This window comes from Trichomycterus rosablanca, chromosome 9 (assembly GCF_030014385.1).
Source record: "Trichomycterus rosablanca isolate fTriRos1 chromosome 9, fTriRos1.hap1, whole genome shotgun sequence".
NCBI lineage: Eukaryota > Metazoa > Chordata > Actinopteri > Siluriformes > Trichomycteridae > Trichomycterus > Trichomycterus rosablanca.
In genome coordinates, this window is record NC_085996.1 from 17,366,744 (window position 1) to 17,379,989 (window position 13,246).

A 13,246-nucleotide genomic window follows, 5' to 3' on the forward strand; every position below is an offset into this window, starting at 1 on the left:
GTCTGTGTGCAGCTTATATAACAGTGTAAATTTATTCTTCCCTCAAAATAACTCAATATACAGCCATTAATGTCTAAACCACCGGCAACAAAAGTGAGTACACCCCTTAGTGAAAGTTCCTGAAGTGTCAATATTTTGTGTGGCCACCATTATTTCCCAGAACTGCCTTAACTCTCCTGGGCATGGAGTTTACCAGAGCTTCACAGGTTGCCACTGGAATGCTTTTCCACTCCTCCATGATGACATCACGGAGCTGGCGGATATTCGAGACTTTGCACTCCTCCACCTTCCGCTTGAGGATGCCCCAAAGATGTTCTATTGGGTTTAGGTCTGGAGACATGCTTGGCCAGTCCATCACCTTTACCCTCAGCCTCTTCAATAAAGCAGTGGTCGTCTTAGAGGTGTGTTTGGGGTCATTATTATGCTGGAACACTGCCCTGCGACCCAGTTTCCGGAGGGAGGGGATCATGCTCTGCTTCCGTATTTCACAGTACATATTGGAGTTCATGTGTCCCTCAATGAAATGTAACTCCCCAACACCTGCTGCACTCATGCAGCCCCAGACCATGGCATTCCCACCACCATGCTTGACTGTAGGCATGACACACTTATCTTTGTAATCCTCACCTGATTGCCGCCACACATGCTTAAGACCATCTGAACCAAACAAATTAATCTTGGTCTCATCAGACCATAGGACATGGTTCCAGTAATCCATGTCCTTTGTTGACATGTCTTCAGCAAACTGTTTGCGGGCTTTCTTGTGTAGAGACTTCAGAAGAGGCTTCCTTCTGGGGTGACAGCCATGCAGACCAATTTGATGTAGTGTGCGGCGTATGGTCTGAGCACTGACAGGCTGACCCCCCACCTTTTCAATCTCTGCAGCAATGCTGACAGCACTCCTGCGCCTATCTTTCAAAGACAGCAGTTGGATGTGACGCTGAGCACGTGCACTCAGCTTCTTTGGACGACCAACGCGAGGTCTCTTCTGAGTGGACCCTGCTCTTTTAAAACGCTGGATGATCTTGGCCACTGTGCTGCAGCTCAGTTTCAGGCTGTTGGCAATCTTCTTGTAGCCTTGGCCATCTTCATGTAGCGCAGCAATTCGTCTTTTAAGATCCTCAGAGAGTTCTTTGCCATGAGGTGCCATGTTGGAACTTTCAGTGACCAGTATGAGAGAGTGTGAGAGCTGTACTACTAAATTGAACACACCTGCTCCATATGCACACCTGAGACCTAGTAACACTAACAAGTCGCATGACATTTTGGAGGGAAAATGAAAAGCAGTGCTCAATTTGGACATTTAGGGGTGTAGTCTCTTAGGGGTGTACTCACTTTTGTTGCCGGTGGTTTAGACATTAATGGCTGTATATTGAGTTATTTTGAGGGAAGAATAAATTTACACTGTTATATAAGCTGCACACAGACTACTTTTCATTGTGTCAAAGTGTCATTTTGTCAGTGTTGTCCCATGAAAAGATATACTTAAATATCTGCAGAAATGTGAGGGGTGTACTCACTTTTGTGATACACTGTATCTCTGTATTGTAGCTTGACAAAGGTTTGCCAAAGTAATACCTTGCCCATGTGGTTATATCACAAATTGTTGAGTGGTGGCTCTTGATGCAGTGCCGTCTGAGGAATCAAAGATCACGGGCATTCAGCTTAAGCTTGCGCCCTTGGCCTTTACACACTGAAATTCCTCCCGATTCATTAAATTGTTTAATGATATAGAGGGAGAAATATGCAAATACCTTCCAATTTTTCTTTGAGGTACATTGTCAACAAATGCGTGAGAAAATTATTGAAATGTTTAAAAAACAAACTGGAGATCCTATGGCCATCTTTGCTCATCAAAGACTCAGCCTTTCCTGAATGCTGTACCAAACCATGATTACAATCTTCTGTTGACATCACCTGTTTGGAATCACATCATTATTTAGTTTTTTTCACCTCATTACTAGCCCTAAATTGCCCCTGTCCCAACTTTTCTTTTGAAATGTGTTGCAGGCCTAAAATGCAAGAATGTAGGTATATTAACAAATGAAATGAAGTTGAGCAGACAAAACATGAAATATCTTGGGTTCAACCTGTCTGCAATCAAATAAAAGTCAAAGTAAATGTAGGAAACACTGCATTTTTATTTAATTTGCATTTTGGAAAATGGTTGGATAATGGATACTGTCACAACTTTTTCTGATCTGGGGTTGTAAAACAAACCTTTCTTCATGTCTTTATAGGCCTTGTTTTGTGCACAGGGATATTGTAATGCTGGGGAAAAAAAGGCCCTCCTAACTTGTTTCTGCAGTTGGAAGAATATTTCCATTATATAATTGATTTTTGCACCTGTCTAACTGTTTTTGCTGAAACATGTGAACTGATTATCTTGAAACACTTAAATTTAGAATGTTTTACAACTTACCCGATATATCATTGGATCTTGGACAGTGTCACCTATAAAAAAAACACAATATATTGTCTCTATATACAGTGGGGTCTAAAAGTATTTAGTCAGCCACTGATTGTGCAGGTTCTCCTACTTAGAAAGATGAGAGAGGTCTGTAATTTATCATCATAGGTATACTTCAACTATGAGAGACAAAATGAGAAAAAAAATCCAGGAAATCACATTGTAGGATTTTTTAAGAATTTTTTTGTAAATTATGGTGGAAAATAAGTATTTGGTCAATAACAAAAGTTCAACTCAATACTTTGTAACATAACCTTTGTTGGCAATGACAGAGGTCAAACGTTTCCTGTAAGTCTTCACCAGGTTTGCACACACTGTAGCTGGTATTTTGGCCCATTCCTCCATGCAGATCTCCTCTAGAGCAGTGATGTTTTGGGGCTGTCGCTGGGCAACACGGACTCCACAAATTTTCTATGGGGTTGAGGTCTGGAGACTGGCTAGGCCACTCCAGGACCTTGAAATGCTTTTTACAGAGCCACTCCTTCGTTGCCCGAGCGGTGTGTTTGGGATTATTGTCATGCTGGAAGACCCAGCCACATTCCATCTTCAATGCTCTCACTGATGGAAGGAGGTTTTGGCTTAAAATCTCACGATACATGGCCCCGTTCATTCTTCCCTTAACACGGATCAGTCGTCCTGTGCCCTTTGCAGAAAAACAGCCCCAAAGCATGATGTTTCCACCCCCATGCTTCACAGTAGGTATGGTGTTCTTGGGTTCTTCTTCTTCCTCCAAACACGACGAGTTGAGTTTTTACCAAAAAGTTCCATTTTGGTTTCATCTGACCACATGATATTCTCCCAATCCTCTTCTGGATCATCCATATGCTCTCTGGCAAACTTCAGACGGGCCTGGACATGTACTGGCTTAAGCAGGGGGACACGCCTGGCACTGCAGGATTTGAGTCCCTCTCGGCGTAGTGTGTTACAGATGGTAGCCTTTGTTACTTTGGTCCCAGCTCTCTGCAGGTCATTCATCAGTTCCCTCCATGTAGTTCTGGGATTTTTGCTCACCGTTATCATGATCATTTTGACCCCACGGGATGAGATCTTGACCCCAAGGGAGATTATCAATGGTCTTGTATGTCTTCCATTTTCTTACAATTGCTCCTACAGTTGATTTATTCACACCAACCTGCTTGCCTATTGTAGATTCACTCTTCCCAGCCTGGTGCAGGTCTACAATTTTCTTCCTGGTGTCCTTCGACAGCTCTTTGGTCTTGTCCATGGTTGAGTTTGGAGTCTGACTGTTTGAGGCTGTGGACAGGTGTCTTTTATACAGATAACGAGGTCAAACAGGTGCCATTAATACAGGTAACGAGTGGAGGACAGAAGAGCTTCTTAAAGAAGAAGTTACAGGTCTGTGAGAGCCAGAAATCTTGCTTGTTTGTTATTGGCCAAATACTTATTTTCCACCATAATTTACAAATAAATTCTTTAAAAATCCTACAATGTGACTTCCTGGATTTTTTTTTCTCATTTTGTCTCTCATAGTTGAAGTGTACCTATGATGAAAATTATAGACCTCTCTCATCTTTCTAAGTAGGAGAACCTGCACAATCAGTGGCTGACTAAATACTTTTTGACCCCACTGTAGTCACTGATATATGATTACAAAAATAGAATTACAAAACAACTACAAATAGGCAAATTGTAATATATAAGCACTAAATACAATAAACAAGCCATAGTCTTAATTCAAGCAACTTTTAAATAGAAGTGGCGCAGTGGGATATTCCGCTTGCACACCAGCATCGAGTTTCTGAACTCCTCGGTTAGAACCTCTGTGTTGCCTCCGATCGGCTGGGCGCCATCTAGCAGGCATAATTGGCAGTGCCTACAGCAGATACTAATTGGCCACTGTATCTGCAGGGTGGGGGCCGGACTATGTGTGAGTGGGTGGGTCTTCATATGCTGTGCAGAAAGCAGGGGCAAGAAGAGGAGGGCTGTGCACGTGTCGGAAGAGGCGTGTACAGTGAGTGACATGCTCTCCTCGGATGCAATCTGGTATCTCTGGTAGAAGCGGAAGACAAAATTGAGTGTGCTAAATCGGGAGGAAAATTGGGAGAAAAAAAAAAGACTTTTAAACAAGTTGGAAAATGTAATGAACAAAAATGGAAATTTATTGTGAGGAAAAAGTTAGGACACCCCCACATTTATTACTACTTAAAATGTCTAAAATCAGAATCGGGTGCACCACATCAGCTGCAATGATAAGACCATTGTTAGAGGACATTGGAGTTTTATTTAAACCTCAGACATTACTTTGGTTTGCTCTTGATTGTTGAAGTGAGTAGTATCACCATGGTGAGATCTAAAGAGCTCTCTCAGGCCTTCAGAAAGAAGGTTGTAGATGCATATGAGTCTGGGAAGGATTTAAAAGGATCTCAAAACAATTAGAAATCAGCCATTCCACTGTCCAAAAAATTATTTACAAGTGGTGAACATTAACTGCCCTAGCAAGTTCAGCCCAAGAGCAGACCGCAAGATGCGTAAAGAAGTCTCCAATAATTCTACAATGTAATTACGGGACCTAGAGGTAGCTCTTGCCACAGCAAATAGCAAGGTACATGCATCTACCATCAGAAAGAGACTGCACAAGAAATCCTTGCTGTCAAAAAAAAACATCAGGGCAAGACCAAAGTTTGCCAGAGAACACCTAGACAAAGACCCAGGACTTCTGGAACAATGTGCTTTGGACAGATTAATCCAAGGTTAAATTATTTGGGCACAGTAACAGAAGACATGTTTGGCGCAAAAAAAAAAACACACAGCATTTGAGCACAAGAACCTCATACCAACTGTAAAGCATGAAGGTGGAAATGTCATGGTTTGTGGCAAACACAGCTTAGTGCAACAATACAGGGTTGTCATTGTTCTTTTTCATTTTTTCATTTCAAAATTCTCCACACACCCTCTACTGGGGACAGGTCTGGCCAGTCCAGTACCTATACCGTCTTCCACAGCCAGGTCTTTGTAATGTGTGCAGCATGAGATCATCTGTCCTTTGTTGCCCCTTAAAGACTCACCCATATGTGGATAGTGCTTTTATACTCTCATGATTACAATCACCTGTTGACATCACCTCATTAAAATCAAATTTTTTTTTTATTATGTTTTTTTTTTTACTTCATTACTAGCCCTTTATTGCTCTGTCTCAACTTTTTTGGAATGTGTTGCAGGCCTGAAATTCAGGAATGAATGTATAATAACAAATGAAATGAAGTTGACCAAAAAAATGAAATATCCTGGGTTCATTCTGTCCTACTGTTTTGTTTATGTTAGAATGTGCATAGTCAAACAGATCAACAGGAAAATTACTATAATAATAGTGTAAAATAATACTGTAATAGAATTAGCACAAGAACAGTGGAAAAAGGCAGACTTGGCAGAGTGCTCCAAATTATACTATATAAGAAGCTTTCAGAAGGTCTTTATCACAACTTTCTAAGGCACAGGTGTCAAACTCAAGGCCCGCGGGCCAGATCCGGCCCGCCGCGTCATTTGATCCTGCCCGCGAGAGCTTAAACGACTGTATGATTGTTGTGATGGTTCGAGTCATTACAGAGACACGCTTATAATTTAATGCGCTCCTGCGCCTTTAAGAGACAACGTGACATCGTAGTCATGGCAACTAACTTTAACCTTCGCTAAGAAGCCATGTGACTTTTACGGCAAAAGAATGCGGGGTAGCGTAGTCAGTAATGTAAACAATAATAAATAAATACAAATAATTATATTGCAATATAATACCCAAGCATTGTCTGTAAGTAGTGGCGTTTATATTCTCAGTTGTTAGTAAAGAGTATATATAGTAAGAGTATATCACAACGTTTTAGTTACAAATTTACCATAATTAAATACTGTTGTTACCGTTACTATAGCAATTAGTAACTTTACACAAAATTTTAACTCGTTATTTTACGTTTGGTTAAATCTCATATTGTACCAGATGTAACACTTGACTACAGCTGTGTGCTTTTTACTGTATTAAGTTCTTTATTGTTTTTATTGTTTGTATTTTTACTTCATTTTTATGCACAGTGTATCACACAGCTGGGAAGCAAATAAACCGACTGTATTCTGAAGAGAGCTGTCTGTCTGTCTGTCTGTCTGTCTGTCTGTCTGTCTGGCTCAGAAAGGGGGATAAACTATTAGTGAGGGCAGAATGATTGTCTTAAAAATACACTGTAAAATCCTAAATAAACTGTATCTTTCAAAATGCAGGCTGATTTTGTGACCTGCAAAGTGACACATCCCGCCAGTAGATGATGTTACACATATTTACACATGATCCTAAAATGTACAAGAAGATAAGTAAGAAAATTAAGCATAAGGAGGAAATTTAATGAAAGTGAAAACAAGTTTGTGCTTCAGGAAGAGAAACCGGTGCGTCTCTTGTGTTATGAGGCCGTGTCTGTGGTAAAGTAGAACAATATAAATGCAGAATTCAGCCTCCAAGAAAAACAGCAATGTGACTGCAATCACAGCAGGATACGTTACAATCGGCCCTTCGAGGGCCACCATAATGCTGATGTGGCCCTCGGTGAAAATGAGTTTGACACCCCTGTTCTAAGGGGTAGCATGTATGTTTGAGTTTAAATACACTACAATACAATGTATGTGCTTTAATTTTACATTGCGAAGTACAAAGACAACATTTACAATGTTTTCACTTACCAACCTAATTTTATTTTGTAAATATATAGAAATTGAGAATTTGATGAAACAGCAGCATGTTTACTGCTGTGTTACATTTTTCAACATTGCATTGGTAAGTAATGGTGTGATCACTTTCCTCTATGACCCACAAAACAGAATGTGTATTATTTTCAAAAAAGGTGGACTCATCTGACCAGAGCAAGTTTTCAATTTGCTTCAGGCCATTTCTTGAGCCCAGAGAAGTTGGCTGCAATTTTTGGATGTTTCAGGTATTTGGCTTCTGTATTGTGTAAATGCAGTGAAAAACTGTGTTTACTAACTAGAGTCTCCCTTGTAGTATTTTAGACCCATTCTGGTTACACTGTTTACATAGGCACGTCCCTTTAAAAACCAGTGCCGCTAAAAAGATTACAGTTCACAGAAATGTAATTTTTTTTTGTCTTTAGATTCTTTAAATGTACATGGCAAAGTTTAAATACCTTGCAATGGTGCATTGAGGAATGTTCTTAAACTGTTCAACTACAGGTCCTTCTCAAAAAATTAGCATATTGTGATAAAGTTCATTATTTTCCATAATGTAACGATAAAAATTAAACTTTCATATATTTTAGATTCATTGCACACCAACTGAAATATTTCAGGTCTTTTATTGTTTTAATACTGATGATTTTGGCATACAGCTCATGAAAACCCAAAATTCCTATCTCAAAAAATTAGCATATCATGAAAAGGTTCTCTAAACGAGCTATTAACCTAATCATCTGAATCAACGAATTAACTCTAAACACCTGCAAAAGATTCCTGAGGCTTTTAAAAACTCCCAGCCTGGTTCATTACTCAAAACTGCAATCATGGGTAAGACTGCCGACCTGACTGCTGTCCAGAAGGCCATCATTGACACCCTCAAGCAAGAGGGTAAGACACAGAAAGAAATTTCTGAACGAATAGGCTGTTCCCAGAGTGCTGTATCAAGGCACCTCAGTGGGAAGTCTGTGGGAAGGAAAAAGTGTGGCAGAAAACGCTGCACAACGAGAAGAGGTGACCGGACCCTGAGGAAGATTGTGGAGAAGGGCCGATTCCAGACCTTGGGGGACCTGCGGAAGCAGTGGACTGAGTCTGGAGTAGAAACATCCAGAGCCACCGTGCACAGGCGTGTGCAGGAAATGGGCTACAGGTGCCGCATTCCCCAGGTCAAGCCACTTTTGAACCAGAAACAGCGGCAGAAGCGCCTGACCTGGGCTACAGAGAAGCAGCACTGGACTGTTGCTCAGTGGTCCAAAGTACTGTTTTCGGAAATCAAGGTGCCAGAGTCTGGAGGAAGACTGGGGAGAAGGAAATGCCAAAATGCCTGAAGTCCAGTGTCAAGTACCCACAGTCAGTGATGGTCTGGGGTGCCATGTCAGCTGCTGGTGTTGGTCCACTGTGTTTTATCAAGGGCAGGGTCAATGCAGCTAGCTATCAGGAGATTTTGGAGCACTTCATGCTTCCATCTGCTGAAAAGCTTTATGGAGATGAAGATTTCATTTTTCAGCACGACCTGGCACCTGCTCACAGTGCCAAAACCACTGGTGAATGGTTTACTGACCATGGTATTACTGTGCTCAATTGGCCTGCCAACTCTCCTGACCTGAACCCCATAGAGAATCTGTGGGATATTGTGAAGAGAAAGTTGAGAGACACAAGACCCAACACTCTGGATGAGCTTAAGGCCGCTATCGAAGCATCCTGGGCCTCCATAACACCTCAGCAGTGCCACAGGCTGATTGCCTCCATGCCACGCCGCATTGAAGCAGTCATTTCTGCAAAAGGATTCCCGACCAAGTATTGAGTGCATAACTGAACATAATTATTTGAAGGTTGACTTTTTTTGTATTAAAAACACTTTTCTTTTATTGGTCGGATGAAATATGCTAATTTTTTGAGATAGGAATTTTGGGTTTTCATGAGCTGTATGCCAAAATCATCAGTATTAAAACAATAAAAGACCTGAAATATTTCAGTTGGTGTGCAATGAATCTAAAATATATGAAAGTTTAATTTTTATCATTACATTATGGAAAATAATGAACTTTATCACAATATGCTAATTTTTTGAGAAGGACCTGTATTTGCTCACAAAGTGGCAAACCAGCAATTCCTACAAGGCCATTCAGTAATGCTCCTTACAATACCAATCATGACAGCTTCTCTTGAATACCTGTTTGCTTGTACAAAGTTTCAAAACAGACGTATTTGATTTCACAAGCTGTCTTAACTTTTTGTGATGTGTTGCAGACATTAAATAAAACATTTTGATTGTTAGGATGTATGCCAATAACCTCCTAACTGATTTGTAACAAAATAAGTAATTTTTTGAGTAATGCAGTTGGTTAGAAATGTCATTTAAATTCATTCCCAACAGTGGACACTTAATTTGAATTAAGAGCAGCACTCTCTTTCTTACCATATTGACACTCAGATTTAATGTGCATGAGCTACTGTTGTGTACAGAAGTGAACAGCGCAACAGCTCTAACCAAAACAGGAAAACTTATTTAATGGATTTATTTTATTTAAATCCTGAACAAAAGTAATACACATGGAAGCAATGTGGAGATGAAGATGAAGACTGTAGTGCATCCTGGTGCCATTTGTTCGATGGGTAAAAGATACTCCTTACTTGAATTTAGAGGAATTTTGACAATGGACCAACCTGCAACTATGCAACCTCATACAAAGATTACACAATATTTACGAAAAAGGCATTGTTATCCATATGTTTGAGGGAAATTGTCTAAATGTTTTGTCTAACTGGTGTAAAAACATTTGCTGACTGCAATTGTTGCACACTTTGGTAAGGCTCTCCAGGTGTGAATACTGGATCTTCCAGAGGACCTTCCCCTACCAAACAGATTTAATGATGCAGCTCCACTTGGTCAATTAAAAAAACCCCTCAAAATTAAGCTATATTTCCATTTCTTTTTTTCCCCACCTCCTTCAGCACCACTCTTTCATTGTGCAACCTTTTTTCTTTTCTATATCTGTCTTCAACTTTTCTTGCCTTCATCTTCTGTAAAGACAAATTACACATTTCATGGGGGATTTAGCCTTTGAGAAGCTATTTCTAATTTATTTTGATTAACAAAAATGTCACTGCATCTAGCAAATTATTGCAAACTAGCAAACTTTGTTGGCTTTGTTATTTGTTTGCCGAGTGGCCTAATAAATACTGAACTGCTGTTTGAGTGCAAACCCGGAAGCCCTGCCTGTGTCATAGTACACAGGTTGTATTATACAGCTCATTGTATTAAGAATTAGTATGAATCAGCCACTCCCTCATTGTTCTTACTGTCACTTTTACCAGTCATATCAAACAGATACGGAAAGGTCAGTGACAATCTGGGTCAGAGTTCAATCAGTGCACAGTGCATGCCACTTGGGGAAGTGAAGTGACAAGCTAAGTGGCACCACCACCCTCCATGGGGAAACAAGGTACAGCTGGTGCAAAAGCGGTTTTGCCGCTTCTCATTTAAATAAGTGCACTAATTTAAATTCCAGAAAATCTTTGATAGGACTTATAGAAAGCAATTACAGCATGAACGCACGCCATCAAACCTCAATGAGCTTGAAGCTTTTGGATGAGATGAATGGATGTAGATTCAAAAAGGTCTCAAAAGCTTAATAACATTTAGCATTAGTAGTTTCAATTATTTTAGCTAGGGATTGAAAGTGTGCAACAGATTTAACAAGTATTAATTTCTGCGTTTACTGAGACTTCCTGCTGTATATTTTGCTTCAATTCTATACACATTAACACACCTTATAAGGTGGGGAGAGTTAAATATTTTTGCGTATAACTGTATGTCTACCAAAATCAAAATTGTAAAAAAAAAAATACACTGTATTGTAGTGGAAGTAAGTCTACACGCTCCTGTGTACACAACCTTTATTCAGTTCAATTATATTGAAAAACAACAAAAATAATTGTTTGTTTGTTTTTTGGGGGGGGGGGGATCAAAAGGTGCTTCAACAAAGATTATTAAGTCTGTACATATTTATGCAACCACATTGTTTTTTTTATGACATTGCGGTCATGCTGAAAAGTGTTCCATGGTGTGTGTAATGCCTTGGAAATGTTTTGTACCCTTCTCCTGACTGTTACCTTTCAACAAGATCCCTCTGATGCTTTGTAAGCTCTTTGTGGATGGTGGCTTTTGCTGTAAGATGCAACTAAGTAAATGTCAGAAAGATTTCACTAGAACAGCTAAACTTTAGATGAGGTTAATAATAGTCACTTTATTCGATGAGGTGTGTACTGACTCCTATTTAACATGAGTTTGAATGTGATTTCCTTCAGTTTGTTTGGTTTCCTTTAATTGAATTGCACAGCTTACAGGTAAAAAAAAAAAAATCACAAACACATTTTAACAGAGATGTGTAAACTTTCTATATCCATTGCATTCAAATTCCTTGCAAATTAATTTCTATTTTTGTTAGACAACTGTCATTAAATATGGGCTATTTTGTAATTAATGCACCTAAAAACAAAAAACAGATGAGAATAAAGACAATTACTGACAATTGATTATCAAATAGTGTGTGCTATTTTAAAAATATTAATTCTAATCATCTTATCAGGTGCAAACTAGCAAGAGAGAGAGGTAAGTAATATATGCTGGGCTGATTCTATCTGTCTTAAAAAAAAGCTCTAACCTGTCTCTGTGATGAATGTGACCCTAAGAGACTGAAAATGTGCACTTTCACATACTCCTCCCCCACACACAATATGTAGACAAAGAGTTTAAAAAAGGGTGGGGGAGAGATTGATGTAACGCAGTGAAAGACTGGCCATTATGCCTGCAGCACACAATAATGGGAATTGAATTGCAGTTAACGCATGAACAGACAGCCAGTCCTATTTCGCTTTGCTGCTCCCTATCGGTACATCTAAAAATGTACACTGGTGAGCTGGTTTCAGACATACGCCTGGGTTTCATTTACTATCAAAGAATAATTTACATATAGCAAATTGCATTATTAATTTGGTGTTGTGAGCAGTCCTACAGTCCTATGATATAATTTGATTTCTGAATCCAGATTTATTGTGCTAGCTTGGCCAGTTAGGAATGAGCTGCAAGCAAAGACAATGTAAAAATGTCTAAAAACCTTAGTACAGAGCTCAAAACGGTGTTTCATAGATTCAGGAGACACTTCAACTCACAAACAAGATTTACAAGCTTTACATGTACTTAGAGCTCCTGTCCTGCTGTACAGGAAAGCCCTTGAAGATTGCTGGTGGTGGTTTCTAGCATGACTGTGGTACACGTATGTGTGTTGGGGTCTGTCAGTGAAACTTGTGCATTTCAAAAAGCAAACTAAATAAGTACAGTTACAAAATTCTTGGCACACTGGGCGTTAAAACAAGCTAGCTGACCACTGCAATTAGCCTCTGCTGGCTGGTCAAAGGTCCTTGCACAGAAACAGGGATTAATAGAAATCAGTGTGTGACTCTCCACAACATTTTTTTCACAACCACAACATTTTTTTCGCCTCTAACCGATTTCAGCTTTTTTTTCTTCTCTTTGTATGAACCCGCACCTGGGAGGCAAAACAGAAGGGGTTGACTATTACACGTGTTAGAATGTGCGTGTTAGGTATGGCCCTCCTCAGTTAGGGTAGGGGTCTACAGTAGTAGAGGAGATACAACTGGGCAATTAGATACAACTTCATTGAGAGAAAATTTCTACTGGGTTAAATGCATAAATTAAAAAAGGTGTAATTGATAAAGTTTAAGTTAAGTTTTAATTATGCTCCACTCAAAGTCCTTACCCTAATTAATTCTGCTTAGAAACTTGTACTGAAAAGTTACTTAAGTGCAAGATCCTACAAGTGTGGTGTCAGTAGCTATAAAAAAAAAAAAAAAAAAAAAAAAAAAAAAAAATATTGGACATTTAGCCAAATATTTGGTCTGACGGGTGTATGTTTTGATTTTTTCAACTTTCAAACAACCACAATAAACTATAATTCAATCAGAAAAAAAGAACAGTGGAGGGATCAGTGACATCCTGAAAGACTGCCAAAACAAGTAATGACAGAAACAAGTATTCAACCCCCTTTGTTTTTGTTATTTAATACACTC

The 13,246-nt window shown here is 39.4% G+C and overlaps 1 protein-coding gene across 2 annotated transcripts in view; it reads right to left on the reverse strand.

Moving 5' to 3' along the window:
* Positions 1-13,246, reverse strand: part of gtf3c2 (general transcription factor IIIC, polypeptide 2, beta) — a 72,240-nt gene that overhangs the window by 33,258 nt on the left and 25,736 nt on the right. For both annotated transcript variants that reach the window (XM_063001984.1, XM_063001986.1), the window contains one exon: positions 2,423-2,454. In XM_063001984.1, the coding sequence (XP_062858054.1) occupies positions 2,423-2,454 (32 nt within the window). The remainder of the gene's footprint in view (positions 1-2,422; positions 2,455-13,246) is intronic.